The following is a 26,489-nucleotide window of genomic DNA, read 5'->3' as shown; positions in this document are numbered from 1 at the left end:
TCTTCGGATCAGGATGTGCCGGTAGCCGGGGAAGCGATGTTGCACACAAACCAGGGCAATAAAGTATGTTTCTGCCAAAGCAAGCACTGCTGATCATATAGAGCTACGTGCTAAGCCTTAACACTAGACTTGTTCCTCCGGCTTCGTAGCTAACCAGACCGGCGAGCATAAAACGAACTCAGGTATTTCCATAACCGACCGGCGGTTTACCCCTTCCCAAAACGTGTCTCCTGATCGCAAGGTTTACAGGCCACACTAGCATACATTCCATGTCAAATTTCATCCTCAACGGCGGATCAATCATGAATGGCGGAATCAAAAATACTCGGCACAAATATAGAGAACAGCCGAAGCAGAATGGCCGGACGCCGGCAGTCAGGAAATCTAAATCGCATGCCCAGGACGTCAGTACGGTATGATAACATTTTCTGCGATTATTGGCTTGACTTGTCAAGTTGCTCATACTTACCGCAGGTTCGAAATATACGGTATGGTGCAGAAATCTCGGCCTCCAATCCCCGGATAAGCAATGTCAATATTAGCCGAGGAGCAAAATTTGCGAACCGAGACATGAGTAGAGACGAGTTCATGGACTACTACTGCTGGGGAATTTTAGGGGTAATCCAGACCATTAAGCTCTGTAGAAGCTCCTACCTATTGGATACTCATGGATTTCAGTGGATGGGTCAAGTTAGGATTGCTCTGTTCCCTAGGGAGTTGTCTAGAGTGGTCCTGAATGGAACACGGAGCTTGGTGCAAGTTGGCTTGAGTACTTTCGATAGCGGGTCGAGGATCACAGGTAATATGAGTCGGTTATAGTGAAATGGACCTTGTGATTGACAGGTCAATGTTGCAGCTAAGAATGCTACGTACATGAAGCGAACCACCGCATGCTCCAAAGCCCGTAAACTGTACAATACAGATCTCCCATCAACAGGTGGCCTATATCCAGGGAACCTAGGTTGTCCTTCTATTTCAGCTCGTGGAAGCCATAATAAATGAATTGTGATCTGTGGGAGATGCCGGAAGAGGGACGTGCAGTTCGCAAGGGGCGAAGGATTCTGGCATTGGAGCCTTCCCTATGGGGTATGGTTCAGATTTCATACCCTCCTTAGTGTGCTAAACAAACACCGGTTATAAGGGAAATGGTTGGAATTTCGGTTCAATATGGCAATCCGCCAAATCGCAATCTGTATCCCTGGTATGAGTACGGATCGGGGTCCGCAGCGACCCTATCGTAGTCATCGCTCTTGCTAGGTACGACAGTGGCGTCTGCGGGCGAGAAGCAGGATTCTGGTTTTTGGCGTGGAGAGCTACTCCCATTTTCCAGCATGTCCGAGTCTAAAGGTACATGCAAGGGGATTTTCATTTTGACTAACTACCCTGATGGCTTTCTTTGGATACCCTCGAATGGTTCTAGCTTCAAGTTTATACCAGGGAAAGGTCAGTCCAACCGTACGAATCAGTGAAGTTACATGTATCCAATTTCTGGTTTGTCGGGCAGTTCATGTAAATGTGTGTGTAATAGGCGCAAATTTTGCCACTGCATCCTCGCCCCCATCCATTGCCATCACGTCGCGATACTGCATACGCTTCAGGACCGTCTCCTTTGCCCAATCGAATTTGATTTCAACCTCCAATTCATCAATAGACAGGGGTTTGACTCGGTCGTTGAAAGTGTAATTGATAGACCATACGTTGACCACATGAGACTGAGCAACATCCCCCTCCCCGGCCCTGGAAATTTCCATCCTTTTTTCCAAACCTGGAGGGTCACTGACAGTGGTGCATCCACTGTATGAGATCATGGTATGTGCCCAATTTGTCTTTGGCTGGGTGCTGTCCGTCTCCTCCTCGAGGGAGGGCTCCCTTGCATCCATGAAGGCAGTTGTGCCCTTTATATAGTTTTAGCATGTATCAGGCGGAACGGATAATTCAGTTTTCAGACCTTTGAGAGACCAAAACAATGAAAAAATCGCAAAATGTTCATGGCAAGTGAAGATTCGAATGGGGGCTGGCTAAAAGTCACTTCGATGCGTGCACGCACAACCAACATCAATTGGAAGCATGAGCATTAAGTAGGTTTCATGGGTATGGAAGTGAGGACGGTCTCTTTCGTACTCAGGGGTAGTACAAAAGCCAGTTGTGCTGACATCGCACATTGTCTATGGTTCAGGTATAAATCCTGCGGCATGGTCTGATCTATCCTCTTTCTAGATGTGTGTGTGATAATCCCTGCCGACTGAACCCCTGCCGACCCCAGCCCATCTGATTCTAGGCACTCACGACCAATCCCGCCTGTCATCATGACCCCAGTCACCGCAGAAAAACTGCTATCAGACTTATCAACGCAACTGGATATTTTCATTCGTTTTCTCAGTATCGACTTGACCTCAGTCATCCTAGAAGGAGTTTCGGACCAAGGATGCCTGCGGGCTGCAGAACTCATAGCAACGGGAACGAACACCTACATCTGGTTACAACGCATCCAGGAAATCCATCAATGGACCAACCTGGCTTTGTGGGAGCAAGATTGGCTTCAACGGACTGGACGCAATAAGCCTACACCATGCTCGGGGTCCCATCGACTAGGCACCATGACCACATTCATCCAGGAAGAGAAATTATCCGACAGTCACAACACCAGGAAAGCACTCCAGCATGGGCGCAGACTGATACGATTTGAATATGAACTTGGACCTGGAATTACGCTTCTTTTCATACCAGTCCTTCCAGCTTTCCGTTGTTTGACCTTAGCTGAAGAAGCTAGGACAGTGGTGATGCTGCGAGATGGCGACTTTGCACAGATCATGTACCAGGCGCAAGCTCTGGCTTGCCTGAGGTTCAATTATCAATGCATCCATGGAATTTATCCCGGTAAGCTAATACGGACCAGCTACCTATATTGTCTAACTAAACTGTTCCCAATAGCAATGTCCTGCCCACCACATGCAGATCCAGCATGCCATAGCGCGATTTCCTCTAGATCTTCATGAAAGCAAAAGCTTCACGTGCTGATGATGTATCCAGCCCCCACGGGTGCTCAGAAAACCCTTGCCAAACAAAGGATCCTCCAGCAGGCAGTGAAATTACCATCTTGACTGCGCCTCGCACGAACAGTACTTCATTTGATCGTAAATCGAAAGACCTTGGTGTTCTTCTTTCCTGTGCGAATTCGGTGCTCGTCAAGTGGTGGGAGATCGGATAGAGCTTCAAGGTTGTCACTCTATCCTCTATGGTATCTGAGAGGGCCCGGAAGACGGAAAGCCCATTTCGGCAAGGATGGGCGGCATTGATTCCCCAGTTTAGGCGATCCGACGAGTGGACGATGACCGGGCCCTGGTGGAGACGGAAGGCAGGCCTCCCGATCACTTCTTCGACCTTCTTTGTGAACTGCCATTATCTTTAGTTTTGTACAATGACCACTGAATTGAAGGACACACATCATTACCCTGGATTCCAAATCTCAGGAAGCTCTCGCATGCATCATGATCCCCTCTCCCATACATGACGGGCCCCGACGCTTCCTTTGGTCGTGTTCGAAGAGATTTCTTCACATCCGTGACCATAGACTGGAGTGGCAAGTCGGCTGGAAGTATGCTATATCCCATAACCTCCATGGTCGAGGACCCTCTGTTGTCGTCACAGAAAATGGCTTGGTTGGATGTCATGTCTGCGGAGTAATACAGTCTAGCCAAATGAGGCTTAGTTCGGTTTGGCGAAATTTGTAGGACTTGTTCCCACTATAAAAGAAAGAAATGATTATTTCTTATACCAATGTGTAGCCTGCGGGGAATATGCCCTTTTATATTGCTTCGACTTAGCGATTAGACAAATGCGTAGGTGCTTCTAGCCTTCAACGGGAAGACGGAACTATTAGGACGATGGGTAACATGTCATTCTCCGCGCGTACTCTCACACCAAAACGTATCTGTTGGGAGACCAAGGCCGAGGAGTTTGTTGGTCTTCTAATATACATTGTGACCATTCAGCTATGGCCATTAAGAATCCATCCACTGGACTCATTGCAAGGCTTACGGTTCCACTCTCAAAGTTCTGTCTATCTACAATTCGAGGATTACAATTCTTCCAGAAAGAATAATATGACGATTTAATGAACAGACTTAATGGACGGGGGCTTGTTAACTTCATCAGAAAGGATACAAAAGCGTACATAAGGATATGGCATTTAATACAGGAATGAATAGCTGTCGTCTAAAACACTAACCCATACAATGTTTCAAGCGGCTCAAGGCGAAGACATGCCTGTCCAGTATCGATGATCATGCTCAGAACAGGTATCTTTCCCCTCTTCCGAAGAGCCTCACATCCGATCCTGGAACGAAGTTAGATAATAACACCCGGAGAATAGCGTTTGGGTGGTGAGGCATACATCGGTATTCGAGAATAAACGCTCCTCTTGCAGAGAATATGCTGCGTGCCGATAACTTAGAAAATATTTCCAGCGTACGGTTTAGTAAAGACTCGACCTCTTGGTCTTCCTTTCCTCCCTGGAGCCCTGCAGCGCCTCCGATGAGAGTATATGCTGATTGTTCAGCATAGTAGCTTCCGAGACCTCGCATATACCAAGCATATGATTTGGACTGCATGCTCTCAGCCAAAAGATTGAACACTCGCAACGTAGCCTTTGCAAAAGCAATACACTTCAATGCAGATAATCTTGTTTCTGGTGTCGTCTCCCCATCTAGGTATCGCTGAAGATAAGGCAAAAAGAGAAGACGAAGCAGATAGTTGATATAGCAGTGCAGTATACCATAGCCGCCTTGATGAGAGATTGACTGCGAACCAGGTCCACCGAGCTTGGTGTTAAGCTCGCTGCAGGCTTTCTCCATACGGTCTAGCTCAGTCTCAAGGACAGCGAGGGTACACTCTGACATCAAACCACGCTCTGCGCTCACACAGATCGTGTCTGATATCTTCAACAGTTGAGAATTCAACATGGTAAACGTCGTCTCCATGGGAGATAATTCTGCGGCACCAGTTGATAGGCTTGAATGTTCAGGATACTCTTTGCAGATATCAGTTAGTAGCTGTATACCTTGGGTGAGTACCGGGTTGCGGTAGTAGTCGTGCATCTGAGCGTTGAGCATAAACAGGGCTTTCAGGCTAACCAGAATACATCGGTATTCCTCGCAAACCTTGGGCTGGACAACACACTGCTCGGTATCCACATGACATTTGGTAGATATTGCCGCACGGCAGGCCAGTTGCAGGTCACTGAATACATCCTCTCCACGGTGTGTGCGACCATAGATTATGAGTACCATCGCTTTCAGTGAACTCCGTGATATTTCAAATGGTGGGTCGTTGGTCAACAGACAGTGCCAGGCAGCTTCCTCGCACCGCATCGACAAATCATCAGAGAAACAGCCTCTTCCAGAATCTTCTTCCGCACGGCAGGCTAGTGCTAGAATTGCAAAAAGCAAGGATAGCCAGGATTGCGGTGCGACATTAAAATTGCGGCAGAATGCCTCATACTCAGCTTCGAAGCTGATGGCGTCGATGACACAACATAGCTAGCGTGATGTTAGTGAACATATCTCGGCAGTTTGATAGGCCAACTTTACCATGGAAATAGATGTAAAGTATCTTTCTATAAGGTGGTCAATCACTTCACGGTTTGGGAGGACGTCGAGGAGTTGCTCATATGAAGCGCACCCTGCCAGTGAAGATGGGCCAACAGCACTGTCGGAACTGCTGACATCTGGGCTTGGAGTTCTGCCCAGCTCCGACGGGGCAGTCAAACAGCTGGTTTTGGAAAGTGGTGTGGTAACTCCCTCTGACTCATCGTGGAATGCTCGTCTCGTATCTATAGCAGCAAGAGTGGAGGTGTAGGATGACGGACTACTGTAAGACTCTTCATGGAGAGGGCTCTCAGCCGGTTGGACTGGGGCCTTCTCTAGTACTGCATTCCAGGATGACTCGGCGGGAATATCGGACTGACATAGAGGTGTATGCGGTATTGTGGGTTTCGTGTGAACTGGTTTTGCAAACTCACACGTACTTTCAATTCCACGAAGAGTACATGATACACACGGAGGTCCTTTGCCAGTGCAGCGGATTTTCTTGGCGCGGCATGGCAGGCAGGCAGATCTGGCCCTTGCCAGGTGCTTCTCGCTGCGCGAGCCAAGCTCAAACGTACATGCTCCATTTCCACGTAGAACGCATTCCTCACACGGCAGTCCTCCCCTGCAAAGTGTGCTGTTCGTGAGACACGGGCCGCATGCGTCACTTTCGATCCTTGCCTGCTGTGCAACAAGCTTCCTGCTAATTGCAGTGAGGACAAATTCACAAGACTCTTTCCCCCGTTCAAAACAGTTCTGACAAGGAGGTCCCCCAGCGCAGCGTTTCCTAGTAGTGCGACAAGTTTCGCATGCTGTACTAGTTCGAGCTGCCATAGTACACTGAGATTGCTGACTCCTCGAGCTCTTGGAATAGAAAGGTCATTCAATGAATAAAAATGAAGGTTCTTGTAATGCTGGTCTGGCGATTGGTAACTTTATAATTGACAGGAGACGTCGCGACTTTCAGACTTACCTTAGTGGAGTAGGATGGCTGACCTTGAACCCAGTTATAGCCTCTCCGCTTCTTCCGTCCAACATGATCGTTGGTTAATCCGTCATCTAGAGTACGTTCTAGAGATGGTGTATACTCACCCTTCTGTCGAACCGGGCAACCTATTATTATGTTGTAATAATATCTTGCCGAAAGAGGAGAGTATCTGCTTTGTAGCTGAATTTCTATAAACGCCGAAAAAGGCATGATAAGTAGAGATCTATCCCGACAGAGTGTAAGGTCTCGATTACCATCTCGAAAGTGTTCTAAATAAGGCTGGAAATCAATGGCCAGGTTGTTGCAAACGAGTAGTAAAAGGAATGATATTGCGTCACATTGATAGGTGACTTCGAGCCCGGTAGCCCAAGTTCATAGCCAAAAGAAAAAAAAAACCTAATGCGCACAATCACTCAAGTGGCTCGAAAGAGTTCCTAGACATCCGTTCCGAAACAGTATTTACCAGACCCTGGGTCATGACAATGACAACCAACAACAGTCGAGACCCACAAATGGCGATGCTGAGGATCAGGCGCCGGAAATACTTCCAATTTCCAATCAAAGCTGCTTTACAAATTTGGCGTAGTAATTGGACCTTGACTCGTAGCGTGTACTGGCTATCCGGATGCTCAGCCTGCCAAATCATTGTTCGACCAGGTGTCGTCATCTCCAGCACAGTGAATGGAACCAAAGCGGAAGTATTGCCATAGACGACAGGGCATATAGGCAGTCGTCCTTTTTGAGTTTTGCTGCCAACTCGAAGGCCTTCGATTCCGGATAGTGGCTTCCACTCTGAATTCCTCCAATGCCGCAGTGTGTGATAAACCATGCACCAAAAATACCCTCCGTGGTCGAGAAGAAATGCGCACCCGAATATGGAGCTTTTCATCTCGTCGAGGAGGAGTTCTAGCTTCCACCCCGTTGCTCCTATTGTCACAGCTTTTTCATCTTGCTCCCGGATGTGCAACATATCCCAGGGCTGGTTAATTGATTAGTAATTTTCCTCAACACGGAAAGCGAAGCTCACTTCTAATTTCAAGACCATCAGGTATGTAATTGCTGCAGAGAGGCATATCTCCATTTTGAGCCCAGAATAATTCAAGTCAGATGCCAATAGATATCCTCGCCTCTTGGAACGTAATCTTCCCCAGGGAATGGAAAGCATTTATATCCTTGCGCGTCATGGTATGGAATATAAAGACACAAATCAATTGGCAGCCTTCTCCTTATGCGGCACCACGAGCCGTCAGTATCGCCTTTTTCTCAAATAAAAATCAGGGCCGGTATCACAAGGTATATGGTAAGGATTTTCCTGGTGCAACATCGTCTAAACTTACGCTGCTTTTTCATTGTTTCCGGGTATTGCTATTTAGGGAGCGGAGATTAAAAAGTGCAGAGATAAAGTAATCGACAATGAAAAATGCCTTTCTCGAAAAAAAAAACGAGTATAAGAATCTTGATAACCAAAGCAGTATATCTTGAATATGAAGCACGAATGCAGTCCATTTTTTCTAATACGATCAGTCTATTTCCGTCCACTCAAAATTCTGAACTCTGGTTATGCGAATAATTTTAACCCGGAACAAAGAGAAATGCTTCTCCTTGGATCATGAGTTGCGAGTAATGGACAGTGAATAGACTTTAAGGTTTGTTTCTAAGACTCGATCAAGAAATTCTAGATACAAATTGGTGAGAGAGTGTCCTCACATCTCTTCTAGCCATGCCAACGCCCACGATTTCAGATTACGCGCTGGGATGAATGCTCTGCCCTGAAGCATCCCGAGGTTTAGGTCAACCTTCTCGTATGATATTCCTGATATCGATTAGCAAGATCCAACCTCAGCACAAAAAAAAATACTTACACCCGAGGATTCATTCCATGTCGATCTTCAGGGCCCCAGATGATTGTAATCAAGCCTCTGATAAAAATACCGCATCTGCGAGAAGGACCTGCGGCGTGACCGTAACCCAGTCGTCGTAGTTTCCAACAATGCTTGAATAGAAGTCATCCCAATCAGACTGAGCATTTCTATCTAGAGCTAGAAGCAGTGTTGATTTAAGCTCCGGCTTGGCCGCAATAATTTGTTTCGCCAAAGACATGCAATCTTCGAGGTCTGTATCTTCAAAAGCCTTGGAGACCGATTCGACATCTTCGAACAATGACTCCTTGACAAGTTTGAAAATATGCTTTGCCTTAGCTGATGGGTCATCGGGCAGCGTAGGTTCTTCATTTGTCTTGAGGTGATCCATCGTATAGTTCTTAACGTGAATCAAGGCAAGTCTGCCACGTGAAGTATGGTTAAGTATAGTTGAAAGAGAGGAAAAATGTTGCCTGGTAGGTGGGAAATATTGGTCCGGCCATGGTTTATATATTTTCTGGCTATGTCCCATTCATGCATCCAGACAGACAGATAACTATTAATGGCGGCAAACAGAAATGGCTAAAGAAATCTATGCAGAGTCTCTGTTACATGTTACGGTAATTGCACTATCCAGCGATAAGGGGCCTATCCGTGATTTTCCATATTCGAGACCGGTTACTTGGAACCTTGCATTAGATCGCAGGGATTCCGTACATGTTCGTACTAATTGAAGGACGGTGATTGAAAGATTAACTAGCAGATTGTATTGAAGGCGTCTCATACCCCAGGGGCTAGTATTAGCGTGTTGCAAGGCGGGTTTCCCGAAACGACCAGATTTACCACACAAAAGAATACGGAGGAGCGGGTAGCCGTTGAATCAGTTGAATGAACTCTGATTTGTACTTGAGATATCTATGTGCAATTGGTTGGTTTCTCTGGGTCCTGCTGTTGAATGCTGCAGACCTCCGGACTTTTGCTTGTGTCACGACACTAGGATTGTACTTCAAGTTCTCGAATACAAAGATAAAAGAAAGTAATGTGTACCAGGATAATATTCCTACCATCAGAAGTAAACCAGCCTCATGTTTAATCGCCGCGGGTAATTTTAAGGACCAGCCGGTTGTAGGTCGGTGGACTCTAGTTTCGCCACATTCTTGACTGCCATCACCGGGTCTTCATTGCACTGCAAGAAATACTCTTGCAGTGTAGCAGGTGACAAGGCCAAATGAGAGACGACATCGGAAAATTGACTGGCCAGCTGATCAAGCGTTGTATTCGGGAACTTTGCATCGGCATCATCATTACCAAAAAAGAAAGAGAAGTAGTCGTGTATGGTCGGTGCATCAGGGTTTCGGAACTCGAATTGCTTGTCTATCCGTCCAGGTCGAGTCAGAGCCGGATCAAGTGTTGGTTTAGCATTCGTGGTGGCAACGAGTATATGGCCGTTGTGCGCTCCGATGCCATCTAAAGCATTCAGAACAGTTGCCAGCGTTATTCCTTTCTGACGAGATGCATCTTTTTCTTCGTTCACTGTATTTCCACGCTGATCAATCCTGGTGGTGTCTATATCTTCAAGTACCACCATACAGCGTGCAGGAGGGGCCGGTAGTGTGCGGAACAATTCTTGTAGGCCATAATCATCAACAGTGGCGAGGTTGAATATATATATCGGAAGCTCAAAGTGGGTGGCAATCACCTTGCAGCAGCTGCTCTTACCAGTCCCCGGTGGGCCATGGAAGAGATAGCCTCGTCGATGCGGGATGCCACGTTTCCGATAAAAATCGGTAACGGCTTTGCTGAGGAATTTTTCAATATCTTCGATCATTTCTCGCTTCATTTCTTTATCCTGTGCTAGGCTGTCCAGGCTCCGAGGAATCTCGTCGCACATGTTTTGCCAGCCCGCATCCCGCTTATCTTGGCGTGCACAGAACACGGCCAATTGTCCGCGGCGGCAGTCAACATTGAATTTTTGGATATCCACCAGAAGATTTTCAAAAACAGCCTTGTTCCAGGACATGTAATAAATAGTGATATTCTCGGCATTTCTCGAGAAGGGATCCAGAGCATTCCGGTGCGGGTCACGGTAGAAGGCAAACCAACATTTCTGATACCGAAAGAAATGAAAGCGCTCTTGTCCCGGAGTGATGCGAAGCTTCTCTATCTTTCCTCGATATGCTGGGATTTCTGTCTCCACATACTTAAGAGAGTCGTCGTTGGAATCCCAAAGAAATCCGAATGCCTCCGTAATTCCAACGATAACCGAGCTTGAGCAGCTGCGAAACCTGACACTAGATACCCATCTCATAACTTGAGGGTATAGATTATTCCGGTGTCTAATTTCCGCGGAGGCGACAAATAGTGAAATAATGGGTTCCAGAGCTCTCGAAAGTGACGGCAGTAAGAATGTCGAAATGATCGGAAGGGCAACCAACGGCAGAACAGAAGACAATATGTTAACGCCCAGTGCGGCCGAGATTAACCGGATAAGCCATGAAAGCCCTGGTGCAAAGGTATCAAGGAGAGAATGAAGTGCCTCATCAGGTTGTTCGGACATTTTAGGTGGGAAAGCAAGAATCTCTGAGGGGTTTGGTATTTGGAGTGGAGATGAACACCGATAATCTGTTGATGATCTGTGATGTATTTCTTCGTTGTGTACAATGGCATAGGAACAGTATTTTGGGCAGCTAGTATTTATATTATATCCCGAATGGGGGCTGAAACTTCGTCTTTACTTTGGCGGTTGAGGTGGGACGCCTGGTTTCTTGACTCCTGTTGTATCGTATACACTGCGTCTGCAAAGCTTAGCCTGGTTTAAGATTACTACTAATTTAAATGAACATACCTGTATTAAATTGATCTTCGTCAGGAGGAATCACGGTTGGTATTTGCACTTCGACTAGCTCTCAATTGGAATAGAGTAGCGTAAATTTGGATGTGCTCGAGGAAGAAATACGATAATCAAGCCTTCTTCTTTAGGTGCAGAGCCCTACTTGCTGTGGGATTGAGGTGTAGATTTAAATCCTTGCGAGTAAGACAAATTACTAGCGATTCTGTATACATTCACGGTGCATAGACTATCATGGTCGAAAAGTGGTTTTGAATTTGAGCATAATTGCCTTGTGCTAGTCGCTTTCCCCTTGTGTAGGTTGGTCTATATTCAATTGGTTTTGGCCGACAGACAAGCCTGTCTATATGCATGATTCTCGGTGAAGAAGTCTGCCAAAATAAACGTTGCGAGCCAAGACCGCTAGCATGACGTCATGAACTTGGTTCTGATATGGAAGGTGTGGTGTGGTGCATTGTATGAACAGTATCGTTGAGGTAGAACAATCAATTTAAAGCCAGACAATGCAGAAACCAAAAAGCCCCAGGTTCCAATGTACCTATCCGAGATACTCGTTTGAAATCGCCCGTGGAAAACTCGACTAGCCATTGCTCAATTGTGCTGTCGGGGCTCTGGATAATATCAGATTGTTCCAAAACCGCGTTTTGTAAATAGTCTGGACTCATACACAATATCAAATCTATTGCATATCATAAAACAGGTCGCATGGGATCCAGAATGCTCATGAAAGGCCAATGAAGTATGCGTGACTCGATCGAGTTAAATGACCCTGAAGCTTTCGTTCTCACGAATTCGACATAAAGGTGCTTGGAAAAGCATACCCAGATTACTGCTGAGAATGTAGTACGTCGACTGTGTAGTCAGTATCAGATAAAATCAACCGACCTGGGTTATTTCACATTTAATGAAAGGGTGTTTGTTTTTGCACGCCGCCTTGAGCCTAGAAAGAGCCATCATGTAGTGGTCAGTGGCGTCATGCAAGGTAACGACTATTGATAGTTAGCACTGCTTTGACTGCATAAAAGTTATATTGACTGTGTGAAAATTCTTGGAACGTTTATATCTCCATTATGAGATTGAGGGAAGCTGTTTGCGGCTCTGGGGCTAGCTTGGGTCTATATCATTGTGGCAGTGGTTGTGGCTGAAGCGAATATAAGGCAAGATGGACTTTGAAGGGACGCCATGTGAACGCCGGCACTGAAGAGAGGATGGAGCGTTGACTCCTGGTCATTTCACTCCAGTACGAAGCCCGTCAGTGTTATGCATTTCTTCGTTTCCCTTATCGCGCGCAAGATATTTTCAGGAGCCATCGAGCCCTGTCTGGCGCACTATGGCCACGTAAATCAGTTCGCCCATAACAACTTACAAACTTCACACATATGTTGACAGTTACCAAGGTAAATTTTGATGATACGGTCAATTCAAGATTTGAAGCCATATTGACACACGGGTTTATCGGATGCCGCCAGTGTAGGGGTAACTGAAACCCTTGATATGGCAATCCGTTTTTGGGATCCCAAATTTCCTTCCCTAAAAGGGGATAGCTCAATCCCCGCCCGGGTAGGTACAGTGGTGTAACAAAAGTATTTGACCTCCTGTACTTCGGGGCCCGCCTTCAATACCGCCTACTCTGTTAGTACGTACTCTAACTCGCGTTTTAACGCGCTATAACATGTACGCTATATTTCAACGCGTTAAGGATGGCTTAGATATTGAGATATTTAAGTATCTGTTGGAAATTATGTCTGACAGGGTAGCTAATGTTATTAAGTATAAGGATTTGCATACTAGCTATCAAATTGAATTGAATTTATGAGGTTTCTGCCTCGCAGTATTAGGAAAGTGGGTCCTAGGCCTAAGTATTCGAGGTCAAATACTTTTGTTACACCACTGTATGAGTCACTTGTAGCTGGTATGATGTATTAGTCGTATTTTTGCGGAGTTGCGTGGGCCACAGTCCAATAATGCGTATGTAGATACAGGTCTAACCCGAGTGCATGAGTGCGTATCAGGATGACAGAACAATTTTTTCTAAATAGTTACTCCAGCAAATTCTGTCCGATCACAGGACGTCCGTACGCGCTCGCACTGAGGGAACCAACCTTGAGGTGATTGATTGGCTGAACTAACGGACCACTGCCGAGAGGGTCTATATCCATATCACTCCCGACATTAATACAATGCGTACCCGAGTTGATCAGGTTTACCGTACGGAACGTAGATTGTATTCGGAGTACTACTGATTTAGTCCAGACTAGTGGTAAAATACCAAATTTCCAGATTGGCTGAATCCAAATACGGTGAGATGACCAATCATATCTTTTCCTAGCCTTCCCGATGTCAGTCAGGAGTTGTATCTCATTTGCAGGTCACTTGCGCCTGTCACTAGACTTTTTCTAGCCGTAGCGTGTGGAGTAAGATTTCCTCAAATGGGCAACTTTCGCGGGGTGGGTCGACGGTCGGGTCGTCGGCTGAAACCAACCTTGTATGTGTCTACCAACGTCCCCATCATGCCCGTGCCAATGGCTGGGCAACGGATTTCAATACATCGGACACAACGTAGGTCGTAATATCTAAAAGGGCCAGGTGCTTACATAAACGTACACTGCCGGCAGATACATGGGAGGTGAACGCCTTTTGACCAATCATTGAGTTCATGCCAACCGTCCTCCCACTACCACTAGAAATTGGTTAATCACATTTGCACGCCGCTGCAGAAATCCTAGTCATTCCGAACTAGTTAAGCACATGCCTTGCGATATATCCCATTGCCCAATCAAATGCGCCATATAATTGCACAGCTACCTTCATTGGTAGACGGATCTTCTGTGCCGTCAATCACGCACCCGCAATAGCCGCCGGCATTCGACGAAGCTGGAAAGTATGTATGCACTGGCGCTCCAAATTCCCCAGATCATGTGATTGTTAAATCGCCCAAGCCCTGCGCCCGACGCTGCGACCCCATAATCCTTTCATATTTCACTGACCCGTTCAGGCTGCATACCTTGTACCGATCAACGCAGAAGTTCCAGCCTCATGGGCCTGACTGATAGCAAAATGGCAGCTCAAGCTGTGTTTGGAGCTTGCTCTGAAGCTGAGAAATCCGGCAAAAATGATATCAAAGCTATGCTGACCGACCCAAAGGTGTGTTTTGATCCATTCACCACGACCCGAGGTAGAGCTAATAACAGTGTAATATCAAAAAGATTCTTTCTTTACTCCACGGTCTTTGGTCTGGCTTACCTGATACGGCCAAGGAAAAGATTGATCCCGAACACGAAACGAAAAGAAAGAATAGCGGCAAACTAAAAGTCGACCGTCCCAAAAAAATTCGGAAACTCACAAAGTCTATCCATACTGAGTTCAAACTTGACAAGGAATTTATGAATAAAGTATTAGTTTGGAACAACAACCCGTTGTCATTTTTCCACGAAGGTGAAAGTCGGCTTGAAATGACAGAGTCCCCTTTCGATGGGATGAACGCCTATATGGAAAAATTGAGCAACCGTACTGGGATGGATAAAATACGCCTACGACTTCTCAAAGTGATGTATTATCGCCTGTCTGGGTGTGTTGGGTGGACTCAAATGTGCCAGAGACGTACACGGATGGCGCAGATAACAACTAACCCCGATATGTCGGGATGGGTTAACGATGGAAAGCGGATTGACAAACTGTGTCGAGACATTGGCAGTGTCAGACAAACCGAGCGCTTCGACCAGTACTTCCATCTGGGAAATCTTTTTTATTCACTCCAAGACGTTGCCGATTATTGGTAATCATTTTACGCTGTTATTGTATCTTCCATGCTGATATCCTTGCAGTATCATAGAGCTACCTTTGACGCGTCATCCTCGGCCACAAGAAGTTGCACGACTCAAAAACCGCAGCAGTATTTTGAATACCGAAGACAGGAGCAGTCTCGATATCTTGGCACATAAACTCACGGAGACTATATGGACAGTCTTACAGAACGCAGAGTCTGACTTGGGTTCGTTCTGTCTTTTCCCGAGCTGTTTGAAGCCGCATGCTAACGGGCAAGCACTGAATAGATATTGAGAGACACTCAATGGGAGACTTTCTTCGGCAAGGCTCTCAACAATCTAGCCATTGCACCTCTTCATCACAGCAAGGTGGAACGACTGGGAGAACCGTTTGCGATGCAGAATATTCACGACTCTCAGCCGCAAACACAACAAATGACGGGGAACACGCCACAGTCGACGAGAACCTCGAGTCTCTACTACAGACTCCTGCCGTTGGATCAATGTCACATGAAGGAAATCAATCCGAGCCTCATCCTACGTCCCAGTTCGGAGCACCTTGGTCAACAGACTCAAGAGAGATTCGTCCGGCCCATGGGCATGTCTCACTTCGACCTTCCCTTATCTCGGACTTCACAGGTAGGACATCGGGATCTATAGAAAATGGTTCTCCGGTACTTCTCAACTACACATCACTTTCTCCTACGTTAGTTTCGGATTTTCAATCATCCCTTCAAGGTGCACACCCCGAACCATGCCTTCCTGCGTCGATTTGTCCTACCTCCATCTCAGATTTCAGTACATGCATTCCGCAGGGAACACAAAATCTGTCCCATGGCGCAATGTCATTCTATCCTTCAGCTTTCTCGGATTTTACCACCGCTTCTAGGACGACAGAAAATCTCCAGCCTGGGTTGTTCTCAGAACCGTCCATCGACCCAACACTGTCAGACGAATTCACCATGATATCTCAAGACCTGCACACACACGTTGTCGAGCCATGTTACCACGATATCAATACGGTTGCTGGAAATTCACCCGTAGCCTATAATGAGTTATCCACGGCCTTTACAAACGGGGCACCTCCACAACCCGTCTCTGTACTTCAGTGAAGCTGTCTTTGAACCGTTACAGAAATATGCGGTCGGTTATGGAAAGTCTTTCTCGTGTTTGCTATGTGAATGTCCGAATGTTTGAACCAATACTTATTCCTCTTTCAGTCCCGGTACGACCACGATCAGACAATCCAAAGTTGTAGTCAGTAGTTGTGTCTCTGTTAATCGCAAGAAGTCCCCAAAATGCAGTTTTTGTCCGGCAATTTCAACATCCTGGAAAGGGAAAAATATAGTGTCAAACCCCTTCTCCTTCTCGATGCTCACTGTTCCTGATAATCGCAGAAGAGCGTAACCGTTACCCTGAAAATGTTTATTAGCTATTTTTACTCACGATAAGAATATCGTAGCAATACCTCTTTATGCAAATTCATTTGTTCAAGAAAAGGCGTCCATTTTGTAAAGCGACCATTGTCCACGCATCTTAGAATATCACCAGCAGCGTCTTTCTTCTCAACTTTGGCGACTTCGGCATCCTTAAACCACCGGGCAACCGAGCGTAACTCGTCAAAACTTTTTGGGTCGATAGAAGAAGGAGACATCAGGAATCTGTCAAGTCGATTCGCCGGACTGAGGGGTTTGGGCCTCTTCAACAGAGGCTTAAGGGTCAGATTTTGTTGTATAGTGTCTTCTGATAGAGAGTAGATGTAACTCACTCCAACCTAAGTTTGTTTGCCGCGGTATCGTGGCCGGCGTGCCGGTATATTGAAACGAAAAACTTCGGGAAAGGTGAGGTAAATAGAGGGGTCGGGAAAATGCCCCCCAGACAAACAAAACAAATACCTTACCACGTGATCACAGCCATCTGTTGGCGCGCAGTGGGTTCTCGGAATTATGGATATTCCGCATCGCTATCTCTTAGTGTTGTGATACGAGGCTGGTGCAGATCAGGAACAAAGCCCCATCGTAATTGATCCTTGAGGTCTCTATACAAAGCCAAAAGTTGATTTGGGATCAACTCGGCTACTCTGTTACGGAAAGACAGAGCCGCACTTCTGGTTAGGGTGGGATTTTACCTAGCGATTGCAAGATAGAACGGCTTGTTCATGCCCTATGAACCGTTTTGCAGAGCATTTTCATGGATACTAGACTTGGTTATAGCTCTTAGACCCAGTGGTTTATTCTCTTTATGGTGGCTAAGCGTTTAACTGCTCTCCTTGCAGATACCAGTGCATTATCTTAACTACATCGGCATGAGGGGCGGTTGACTGAAGAGTCTGGCTGAGCCACGCAGACAAGTCGCATGCCCTGCCGCGTTGATGTGCGTTGAGGTCATTCTATTCCTAGTTTGAGGAGGCAGCTCAGCTCAAGGCGATTTGCTTTGTGGATGACCTGTCGGCCTCGGCCCCCTTTTACAGCTAGAGACGACGCGCTTGCAGTCATGTTGCAGTGATTTTGACAACGTATCTCAATGTTCGATGACGTGAGCTTACCAGATTAACGTAATTCCCGTACGAGCCGCCCACCCCGAGAGAGCCGCCCACCCATCGAAAAACGCGTCAATAATGCAACTGAGATAATTTCAACCACCCACCATGCCACCCATGCGCAATCAGAATCGCCAAAAGTTAGCACAGCAGGAGGGTCCCCTATTATTAGCTATTAGAGCTATAGAAAAGGGCGAAATAAAGTCAATTCGTGAGGCTGCGCGCATCTTTAATGTCCCCCGCTCCACTCTCCGCGGACGCGTCAACGGCCAGACGTTTCGCCCTGATACGCGCGCAAATAACCATATATTGACCGTACAAGAGGAGGAATCCCTTGTCAAGTGGATATTTGACCTTGACTATCGCGGGCAGGCCCCTCAGCAATGTATGGTGCGAGAAATGGCCGATATACTGCTCGCCGAGCGCGTATCGAAGGCATCATCAAAGCGACCAGCGCAAGTCGGCAAAAATTGGGTAACCGGCTTCGTTCGACGCCAACCAAAGCTCCAAAGCCGCTTTTCACGCAAATATAACTACCAGCGAGCCCAAAACGAAGATCCAGAGGTTATTCGAGCGTGGTTTGACAAGGTCCACCAGACGATTTGCCGGTACGGCATCACCGACGCCGATATCTACAATTTTGATGAGACTGGCTTCGCGATAGGCGTTACAGCGACTAGTAAAGTCGTCACTCGGTCGGAATACTACGGCAAGCGAGCCGTTGCAGAGCCAGGGAACCGCGAGTGGGTGACGGCGATCGAATGTATTGGCTCCGGATTCGCGCTTGATCCATATATCATCTTTAAAGGCCGTGTTTTCATCCAAGGATGGTTCGAATACCTTCCGAAGGGCTGGCGGCTTGACAAAAGTGAAAATGGATGGACTACAAACGAGATTGGGCTACGTTGGCTATCGGAATCGTTCATTCCGCAGACAAAAAGCCGTCGTCAAGGTCGGTGGCTACTTTTGATACTAGACGGCCATAGTAGCCATTTGACACCCCGATTCCATAAATTATGCGCGGAAAATGATATCATTGCAATCTGTATGCCTGCACATTCGTCTCATATACTACAGCCGCTTGATATTGGCTGTTTTGCGCCGCTGAAGCGATCGTACGGTCGGATCGTTGATCGATGGATGCGCGCGGGTGTTGATTTTGTCGACAAGCTTGAATTCCTATCAAACTATCCCGAAGCCCGATCGGATGCATTCACCTTTGAAACCATCCAGAATAGCTTTAGGGCAGCTGGTTTACTACCATATAACCCTACCGAGGTGCTTGACAAAGTCAATATTCGCATCCGCACCCCTACCCCCCCTAGTAGTAGGGGGAGCAGCGTTCTACATAGACTGCGGCATATCCTCTCCATTGGATATTGGGTCACATACCATATCCACAAATTGAGGATAATGGATATTGCTTCAATACCATATCCTCAATGGGGATATCCATGGATATCCACTTGGATATGAGGATATTTTGCGGATATCCGCACTAGCATAAATCATCTACTTGGAGGTAGTCATGTGCCTCTTATACAGCTTACCAATTTATTTTTCAGAACAAAAGATATACATGTTCGGTCATGACCATAATTCCGACCTTGTTTATCCTATTCGGCAATGAAATAATAAGAAATAGTCTTGTATTGAGCAACATATATCGCCTTTATCATTACTTACAGTATTAATCTCACTTTTAAATGTATTAGAGGATATAGGTGAGTTTTTGTTATTCTATAGTACTTTACCGTAGAAATATATATTTACTCTATATAGTAGTAGAGAATACTTTAGCTGAACTCAGTAGATACGATTGAAATCGCTGTTTATCTGTTGAATCTAATAAGCTCGATATGAAAAAAATGGTTTGATCTACCTTTAAAAGTGTATTAACTTCTTAAAGTGTAATTTGTATAACATTATGAAGAAATCTTGGTCGGAAGCTCTGATATTATAGACTTCTGATTTATTTTCCCTGAAATCAATGCCTGAGGATAATTGAGGATATATAGCGGATATCCGCACAGATATCCACGGATATCCACGGATATCCTCAATTGTCCTCAAATATCCGCACTAGTGATTAGTAACAGCCAATCATCGCCATTGAAAGTTCAAGATATGTGGAAAACGCGCCCGTGAGTCGTGACTTTGTTTGCTATACCCCTGATACTCCCAGCTAGTCTTACATGTACGTTTCTCTCTCTCTTTTTCTCTTAATGCCTATTCCTAGGTAACCCGTGATCAAGTACAATATGTCTTACTCACAGGCATCTCAGTCCCAGTACTCCTTCTACGCCGATTCAGATCTAGGTCTGAATCCCGACATACTTCATTCCGATGACATATCCGCTCTTATTAGCAGCCAGACTGTATTGACATCTGTGTCGCAAGTTTCATCTCTAACTGCACCTCTCTCGCTTCCTCGTGTTGGCCCCCCTCTTCAGCAGTACTGGGTCCTCTATTCCTCTAAGCCTAGTCGGGAGATGGATGAATCCCGGAAGAGCTTTGTAACTTGGTGGCTAAACACAGAGTTTGGATCAAAGCCAGATATACAAGACTCTATCCGTTGGGATGGAAAAAAGACGTCTAATATATGGGATAACTTCAATCAAGTTGCACATGAAAAGACTGGCAAGCCAAAAGTTATGTGTACAACATGTCTCTGTACCCTTGTTCATCCAAGATTCCGCCGTGCTGGTTCATCGCCAATGAATGCACATATCAAGGCAGGCTCCTGTACTCGGAAGCCTGTCCAGAAGATTGATCAGATGCTCAAACAAATGGTATGTTTTTCATCTATAACCTGGACTCTCAATATCTCTCTTACTTATCTTTATATACTATCCTAAAGCCGACTTTCCCACAAAACCCATCCTTCTCCCAGGAGCGTCTAGCAAAAGCGATACTAGACTTTATCTCTACCGCTCACCTACCTTTCCGAATCATTGAGCATACCCAATTCAAGGATCTAGTAGAGGTTATCCAACAAGCCCCGAGCAAGGTCAATATCCCATCTGCGCGAAGTATGCGGCGTTATCTCGACTCCACAGTCAAAAGCAGCCAAAAAGAGATTCTTAGAAGGCTTCCAGATAGGAGTCGCCTTTCAATAGCCCTTGATTGCTGGACGTCGCCATTCCAGCAAGCATTTATGGCTGTCACAGGTTATTTCCTTGATCAAGATTGGAATTACTGTGAAGTTCTTCTTGGATTTGAGCATCTTCACGGATCACATACGGGTGAGAATCTAAGTAAGACCGTGATTCAGCTTCTGACTGATCATGAAATCACCGACCGCGTATTATCCGTGACCACAGATAATGCAACTAATAATAACACCCTGATGATGAATATCCAAGAGACAATTCAGTCACAAAGCCGATCGGATACGTTGATCTTCCGAGTTCCATGTATTGCGCATGTGATCCAGTTAAGCTTGAATGAGCTTCTTGGGAAGCTGAAAGTGACGCCACCGAATAAAGAGATTGAGCTGGAGTGGTCTGATGAACGAACCCATTCATTTCAGACTAAACAATCTAGCTCAACTAGACAAATTGCGGATACTCTAAAAAAGGTGAATTACTTCTCATCCTTAGTCTTTTAATTCATACTAATAAAAAGTCTAAGATCCGAGGTCTTGCTGTGTTTATTAATGCAAGCCCACAACGCCGGGAGGCATTTATGGCCCTGCAAACTAAGGAGCCTCGTTTGATCCCTATCCAAGATGTCCAAACCCGATGGAACTCAACCTTTATGATGCTTAACCGTGCTAAAAGGCTACAACCATTTTATGATCAGTATTGTACACATCATCAATATCTCCACTTCAAACTTGATCAAGAAGAGTGGCGACAGATTGAATATCTTCTTCTTCTTACCAAGCCTTTCTTTGACTTCACTACTATGCTATCAAAGACTAGGGATGTTACTACACATAACATCTATAGTATTTATAACAAGCTTTTCTCTCACCTTGATGAAGCTGAGAGAAAATTGAAGAATAAAGGGGTTATCTGGAAGAAGAGTATGCTCCAGGCTCTTCAGACTGCAAAGAAGAAGCTATCAAAGTATTACACTGCTACTGATCATGAATCGTACGGTGAAATATATGCACTTGCAACGATCCTTTGCCCATCAAAAAAGCTTCGATATTTTGCATCAACAGACTGGCAAGGTGAAATTGACTACGTCAAACACTACCATGGAGTCCTTAAGCGAGAGTTTCATCGATATAAAGATATGCTTCATCATGATTCAGATACTATGGTCGTGCAAGATGCCACTGGAGAGGCCCGAGATGACGACTATTATGATCTTGATACCGCTTGCGCTTCTCAGAACCAGCCACAGGATAAGCTCTCAAAGCCTGAAGATGATGAGATTGCGAGGTATCTTGCCCGCGGGATTGAGAGACAAAAGCCCCGAGCATTCTGGAAAGAGCATGAGAACGAGTTTCCTATTCTTGCAAGAATGGCACGGGATATTCTTTCTATCCCAGCTAGTGGTGCAGGCGTTGAGCGATTATTCAATTGCGCTCGCGATATCTGCCACTATCGTCGTGGCCAATTGAAACCAAGTACGATCCGAGGATTGATGCTTCATCAGCTCGCCACTAAATTTGAAGTTGAGCAGAAGGAGTTTGAGGTTATAAAGGAGCATCTTTCCGCCGGAGAAGCTGTATTGTTAGATCAAGCTCGGAAACCAATACCCCAGCTTGAAACTGTCGAGCCTATTAGTGATAATGAAGAGGAGGAACAAGAGCTAGGCATTGAGGATACACAACGGATAGAAAGCTACGATGAGAACTCAGAAGACGGGAAGACTGATAATCGAAGTAAGCAACTACAGCTTAAACGATCAAGGAAACGATTATCCGAGGCTTCCGATGACGATGACGATGGCCTTCCAGAAATGCTAATAGATGAGGGCATACAAGGACGGTCGGGGCGGATTCGGAAGCAACCAAGATTACCTGATGGATTTCAGTTTGATCTCAGATAGTCTGCGTAACATGAATATGCTACAATTTTGTTTACCAAATTAAAATCTTCAATAATGATTACACTATGAGTACTTGAAAAATACAATAGAATCCGCATAAATAATGCACGCTCAAAAAGGCCATGAGTCTTGGCATGTTTGGCCTGTTTTATATCCATTGGATATCCTCAAATATCCGGAGGATATTGGGTTGCATACCATATCCACAAAATTGAGGATTGCGGATATTAGGTGACATACTATATCCGCAATCTGCGGAGAGGATATGTGGATATCCGTGGATATTGAGGATGTTGCCGTAGCCTATGTATTGCTATTGGCTGAATTAACTGTATTGCTGTTGGCTGAATTGACTGTATTGCTGTTGGCTGAATTGACTGTATTGCCGTTGGCTGAATTGGCTGAATTGACTGCGTTGCCACTGGCTGAATTGACTGCACTGGCTGACGGCGTATCACTGGCTGACGGCGTATCACTGGCTGACGGCGTATCACTGGCTGACGGCGTATCACTGGCTCAATACTCCGGCGATATATCGGACTAACGGATCCGACTTGGGACCGAAATCCAATGGATTCGCTGTCACTTCGCTGGCCACTCGCTTCCGAATCGGCTGGAAACTGGCTCAGTTCTTCGACACCCTGACCTCTCTCCACGGAGCTATACTGGACGTCTTCCATGGGCTCCGTACATAATGCTTGCACGGGGGTCTCCGCTGACTGATTCAAAACATGGGACAAAACCATGGGATCCGATGCTGGAAATGGCCCATTCCTGTCACTCTCACGTTCACTGGCCGTTTCACTGGCTATTTCACTGGCCATTTCACTAGCTGTCTCACTAGCCGTTTCGCTCATCACTTCTTCATTGACTTGCCAGTTCTGATCACACTGATCACACCGCTGCTCCGTAGTATCACAATACTGCCGTACGTGGCCATCCAAATACTCATCCAATATCACCCGTCGGCAACATCCTTGATATATATATCGGTTCAGTCGGTCTTGCTCGACATCCGCCTTCACTGGGTCTTCGTGGATGGGATCCCACGTTGGCCGTTCAAACCCGTCGGGTTGGATGATAATGGCCTCACTGCGTAGCCCGTCTCGGCCAGCTCGTCCGCTTTCTTGCGCGTAATCCAATAAACTCCGGGGAAGTCCAATATGAATGATACTCCGAATATTGGGGATATCCACGCCCATTCCTAGCGCACTAGTCGCCACTACTACCCCCGTAGCGTTGGCCTGAAAGCGGGCAAGTACGCCCTTGCGGTCTAACGTGCGGCTGTGATATGCTTCACTGTCAATCAGCTGGGCCAGTTGCTCCACCGTCTTGGTGGTCGGCCCGTAGATCACGACTCGGCCTGTCTGCACACGCGCGCGCGTGATACGGTCTCTGATAAAGCTGATCACGTCGGGGCTCTCGATCCAATCGTAGCTGTTACGATATCGATTCGACAGCGTGGGCTGCCAGATCCGATATGCCACGTTTGTCCGATTCGTCCGTGCTCGAAACATATGGGCCTTCTCTCGCGTCGTCCGTAATCGCTGTAAAAGCTGATCCTCCGCGGTGGGTGGCAGCGTAGCGGTCAAGTATATCATCTGAGCCTGAGCCACGATCAAACGGCCTAGCTGGGCCATGGCGGGCCGGAAATTGGCCTGATCATTGAGCACCACGTGGCATTCGTCTATCACGATCCGATCAAGCCGATGGCCGAGACGCTGTCGGTTCAAAAACGTCATAAAATCCTCTGTAATAGCCGATTCGGGTGTCACGAGTACGATGGATGCCTGATCGGCCGGCCGACGGCTCTCCCACTCTACGCACGAGATGCCGAGTCGCTGGCACCGCTGGACCATGTCTCCGCGTAATGCGATTAGCGGCACGACCACCACCGTGACCCCACGGGGGCTGATCCACGCGGGTAGCATGAATAGCAAGCTTTTGCCACCCCCTGTCGGCATCACCGCCACTACCGGACTCTGGCCCTGCTGAATAGCTTCCAACGCCGGTGCTTGCACCCCCGAAGCCGCACCGCGCGATTCCCCATCATTCGTTGCATTTCGGACTCCATAGCCGCCTGGGTCAGTTGCCATCGACGTTCTATACGGCCAATTTCGGCTTCTTTCTGCCATAGCGAAAACTGGCCTAGTCCTAATGCGCTCTCGGCACCCCCGTCATCCGTGGACACAAACCCTAAAAACCGATGCCAATCGGTGCTGCTGAGCCGAAACATCTCTCGCCGGTGGGCCGTCGTACCGGGCTGTTCGGTGATCCCACGGCCGTAAATCATGCCGGCCACGTGGGATGAATGGGCCGCTTGCAAATCGGCAATATGGCCCATCCATTGCTCCGCATTCATGCTCTCTTCGTCATCCTCTTGGGATGCCTCAGCTCGTACATCCTGACGCGTGTTATTCGGGAATACGCTAGATGGCCGCATAAACCGACGGCTAATGCCAATAGCAATATCACGATACGCGTTCAAATTGATGGCGTGCCCGTTAAGTCCAATGGTGGTTTCACGCTTCAGCACTTCACGGAGTCGTTCGGATGACCAATCCCGGCCAGTACTGGGGTCGGGGGACCATAAAAACGCCTGTCTCTGATGACTGATTGGAATTAGCATCGAAACGTGATATAACGGATCAGTGGCCAATGGACCTAATATAACGTGATATATACTAGATCGCTGACCAGTAGACCAAGTAAAACGGTGATATATAACGCTTTAGTGGCCAGTTGCCCAATAAATCCTATATATAATGGGCCAGATGACTTACACTTCAATTTCGGAATGGCCCATCCTCCGCACCTTCTCCACGTACGCCTCCAGTCTCTCGACAAACGGCAGTACTAGCCACAAATACCAGACCACTAATTCACCGACTTCTCGGGGTAAATACCGATGAATCACCTTGGTGTCATTCGATGCGTAAAACCCTTTGTGATACTGCGTCACAAATGCCACTAGCCCATCCTCGATGAAAATATTGCGATGGCCGCCGCTATTCGTATTATAATATCGAATACTTAATAGCTCTGGGGCACGTGCTGGCTGGCCCCCACTGACATGAACGGCAATAGCAAGCTTCTCCCGAAAATGGGCCACCCGTTGAAGATACACGTCAATCGCCGTCATTCGTAGCCGGCCTGTATTGCTTTCAATAAAACGATGCCGTAGCGGTCCGTTTCGCACCTGATTCATTATCCATTCACTGCCAGCCACGGGCCACGGCGTACGGGTGTCATTCAAAAAACTCCATCCCTGGGCCGTCTCTGTGGGATCATCGCAGATATCCCGCCACGGAATCGCGGGAACTGACCCAGTCTCCGTGCTCAATAATAGCTCGTCACGGAGTATTTGCCGTGTCGAACTAATCAGCCCGTGGACGAAACCCCGGAAGTCCCCCATGGAAAAGTTGTATTGCTGATACAATAGCTGGTCTTGATTTATCCAGCCAACGTGGCCTGTTGTCGTGCTATTATAATGGATCTTCAAGCCGTAAGTACGGAGATCCAACAGCCATTGCATCGGGCTATTCGTTCCACGGACCATAAATTGACTGACCATCTCAGCCACCCACTCACGAAATGACCGCTGGCCCTGCTGAGCCTGGCTGAATTGGACAAAATGGGATGACTGGGTCGATACTGGAACTGGGCCAGTCTCGAAATTGTAAAAGTCATCGTCGGATATCGGCGTCGGCGGCGTCAAAAACGCAAATTCAGGTGAATCCAGTGGACTTTCGGTATCCCATTCACCTGCCATTTGATGCTCTGTAAGCTAAGACAGCATTATCTCCGCTGTCGGATCTAGCTTTAACGCCTTGTGGACCACTATGAACCGTGCGATCTTAATAAGCTTCGATAAAATGGGTGGATAGCTCTGCGCGGTA

General features: G+C 46.8%; 7 protein-coding genes across 7 annotated transcripts; 1 reads left to right on the top strand and 6 right to left on the bottom strand.

The window, feature by feature from the left end:
* Positions 1 to 1,505: 1,505 nt before the first annotated feature.
* Positions 1,506 to 1,880, bottom strand: N7508_007372 (uncharacterized protein; the record flags this gene model as incomplete). Its single annotated transcript, XM_058465436.1, has 1 exon — positions 1,506 to 1,880. The coding sequence occupies one exon, from the start codon at positions 1,878 to 1,880 to the stop codon at positions 1,506 to 1,508; it is 375 nt and encodes a 124-aa protein (XP_058317838.1).
* A 1,102-nt stretch (positions 1,881 to 2,982) lies between these two features.
* On the bottom strand, positions 2,983 to 3,671 carry N7508_007371 (uncharacterized protein; the record flags this gene model as incomplete). Its single annotated transcript, XM_058465435.1, has 2 exons — positions 2,983 to 3,393; positions 3,444 to 3,671. The coding sequence occupies 2 exons, from the start codon at positions 3,669 to 3,671 to the stop codon at positions 2,983 to 2,985; spliced, it is 639 nt and encodes a 212-aa protein (XP_058317837.1).
* A 653-nt stretch (positions 3,672 to 4,324) lies between these two features.
* Positions 4,325 to 6,623, bottom strand: N7508_007370 (fungal specific transcription factor domain-containing protein; the record flags this gene model as incomplete). Its single annotated transcript, XM_058465434.1, has 7 exons — positions 4,325 to 4,336; positions 4,394 to 4,434; positions 4,472 to 5,029; positions 5,060 to 5,537; positions 5,634 to 5,960; positions 6,026 to 6,449; positions 6,559 to 6,623. 7 exons carry the CDS (start codon positions 6,621 to 6,623, stop codon positions 4,325 to 4,327), a joined length of 1,905 nt encoding a protein of 634 aa, XP_058317836.1.
* Positions 6,624 to 6,982: 359 nt separating this feature from the next.
* On the bottom strand, positions 6,983 to 7,654 carry N7508_007369 (uncharacterized protein; the record flags this gene model as incomplete). The annotated part of the gene is made up of 2 exons (XM_058465433.1): positions 6,983 to 7,552; positions 7,601 to 7,654. 2 exons carry the CDS (start codon positions 7,652 to 7,654, stop codon positions 6,983 to 6,985), a joined length of 624 nt encoding a protein of 207 aa, XP_058317835.1.
* An 830-nt stretch (positions 7,655 to 8,484) lies between these two features.
* N7508_007368 (uncharacterized protein) lies at positions 8,485 to 10,740 on the bottom strand (the record flags this gene model as incomplete). The annotated part of the gene is made up of 2 exons (XM_058465432.1): positions 8,485 to 8,854; positions 9,632 to 10,740. The coding sequence occupies 2 exons, from the start codon at positions 10,738 to 10,740 to the stop codon at positions 8,485 to 8,487; spliced, it is 1,479 nt and encodes a 492-aa protein (XP_058317834.1).
* A 5,509-nt stretch (positions 10,741 to 16,249) lies between these two features.
* N7508_007367 (uncharacterized protein) lies at positions 16,250 to 16,698 on the bottom strand (the record flags this gene model as incomplete). Its single annotated transcript, XM_058465431.1, has 2 exons — positions 16,250 to 16,459; positions 16,513 to 16,698. The coding sequence occupies 2 exons, from the start codon at positions 16,696 to 16,698 to the stop codon at positions 16,250 to 16,252; spliced, it is 396 nt and encodes a 131-aa protein (XP_058317833.1).
* Positions 16,699 to 17,691: 993 nt separating this feature from the next.
* N7508_007366 (uncharacterized protein) lies at positions 17,692 to 22,590 on the top strand (the record flags this gene model as incomplete). The annotated part of the gene is made up of 4 exons (XM_058465430.1): positions 17,692 to 18,861; positions 19,869 to 20,375; positions 20,444 to 21,163; positions 21,211 to 22,590. 4 exons carry the CDS (start codon positions 17,692 to 17,694, stop codon positions 22,588 to 22,590), a joined length of 3,777 nt encoding a protein of 1,258 aa, XP_058317832.1.
* Between the last annotated feature and the right edge of the window lie 3,899 nt (positions 22,591 to 26,489).

The sequence above is a fragment of the Penicillium antarcticum genome (assembly GCF_028974205.1).
Source record: "Penicillium antarcticum strain IBT 31339 chromosome Unknown utg000007l_segment0_segment0, whole genome shotgun sequence".
Lineage (NCBI taxonomy): Eukaryota > Fungi > Ascomycota > Eurotiomycetes > Eurotiales > Aspergillaceae > Penicillium > Penicillium antarcticum.
This window is presented reverse-complemented; position numbering and strand designations above follow the sequence as displayed.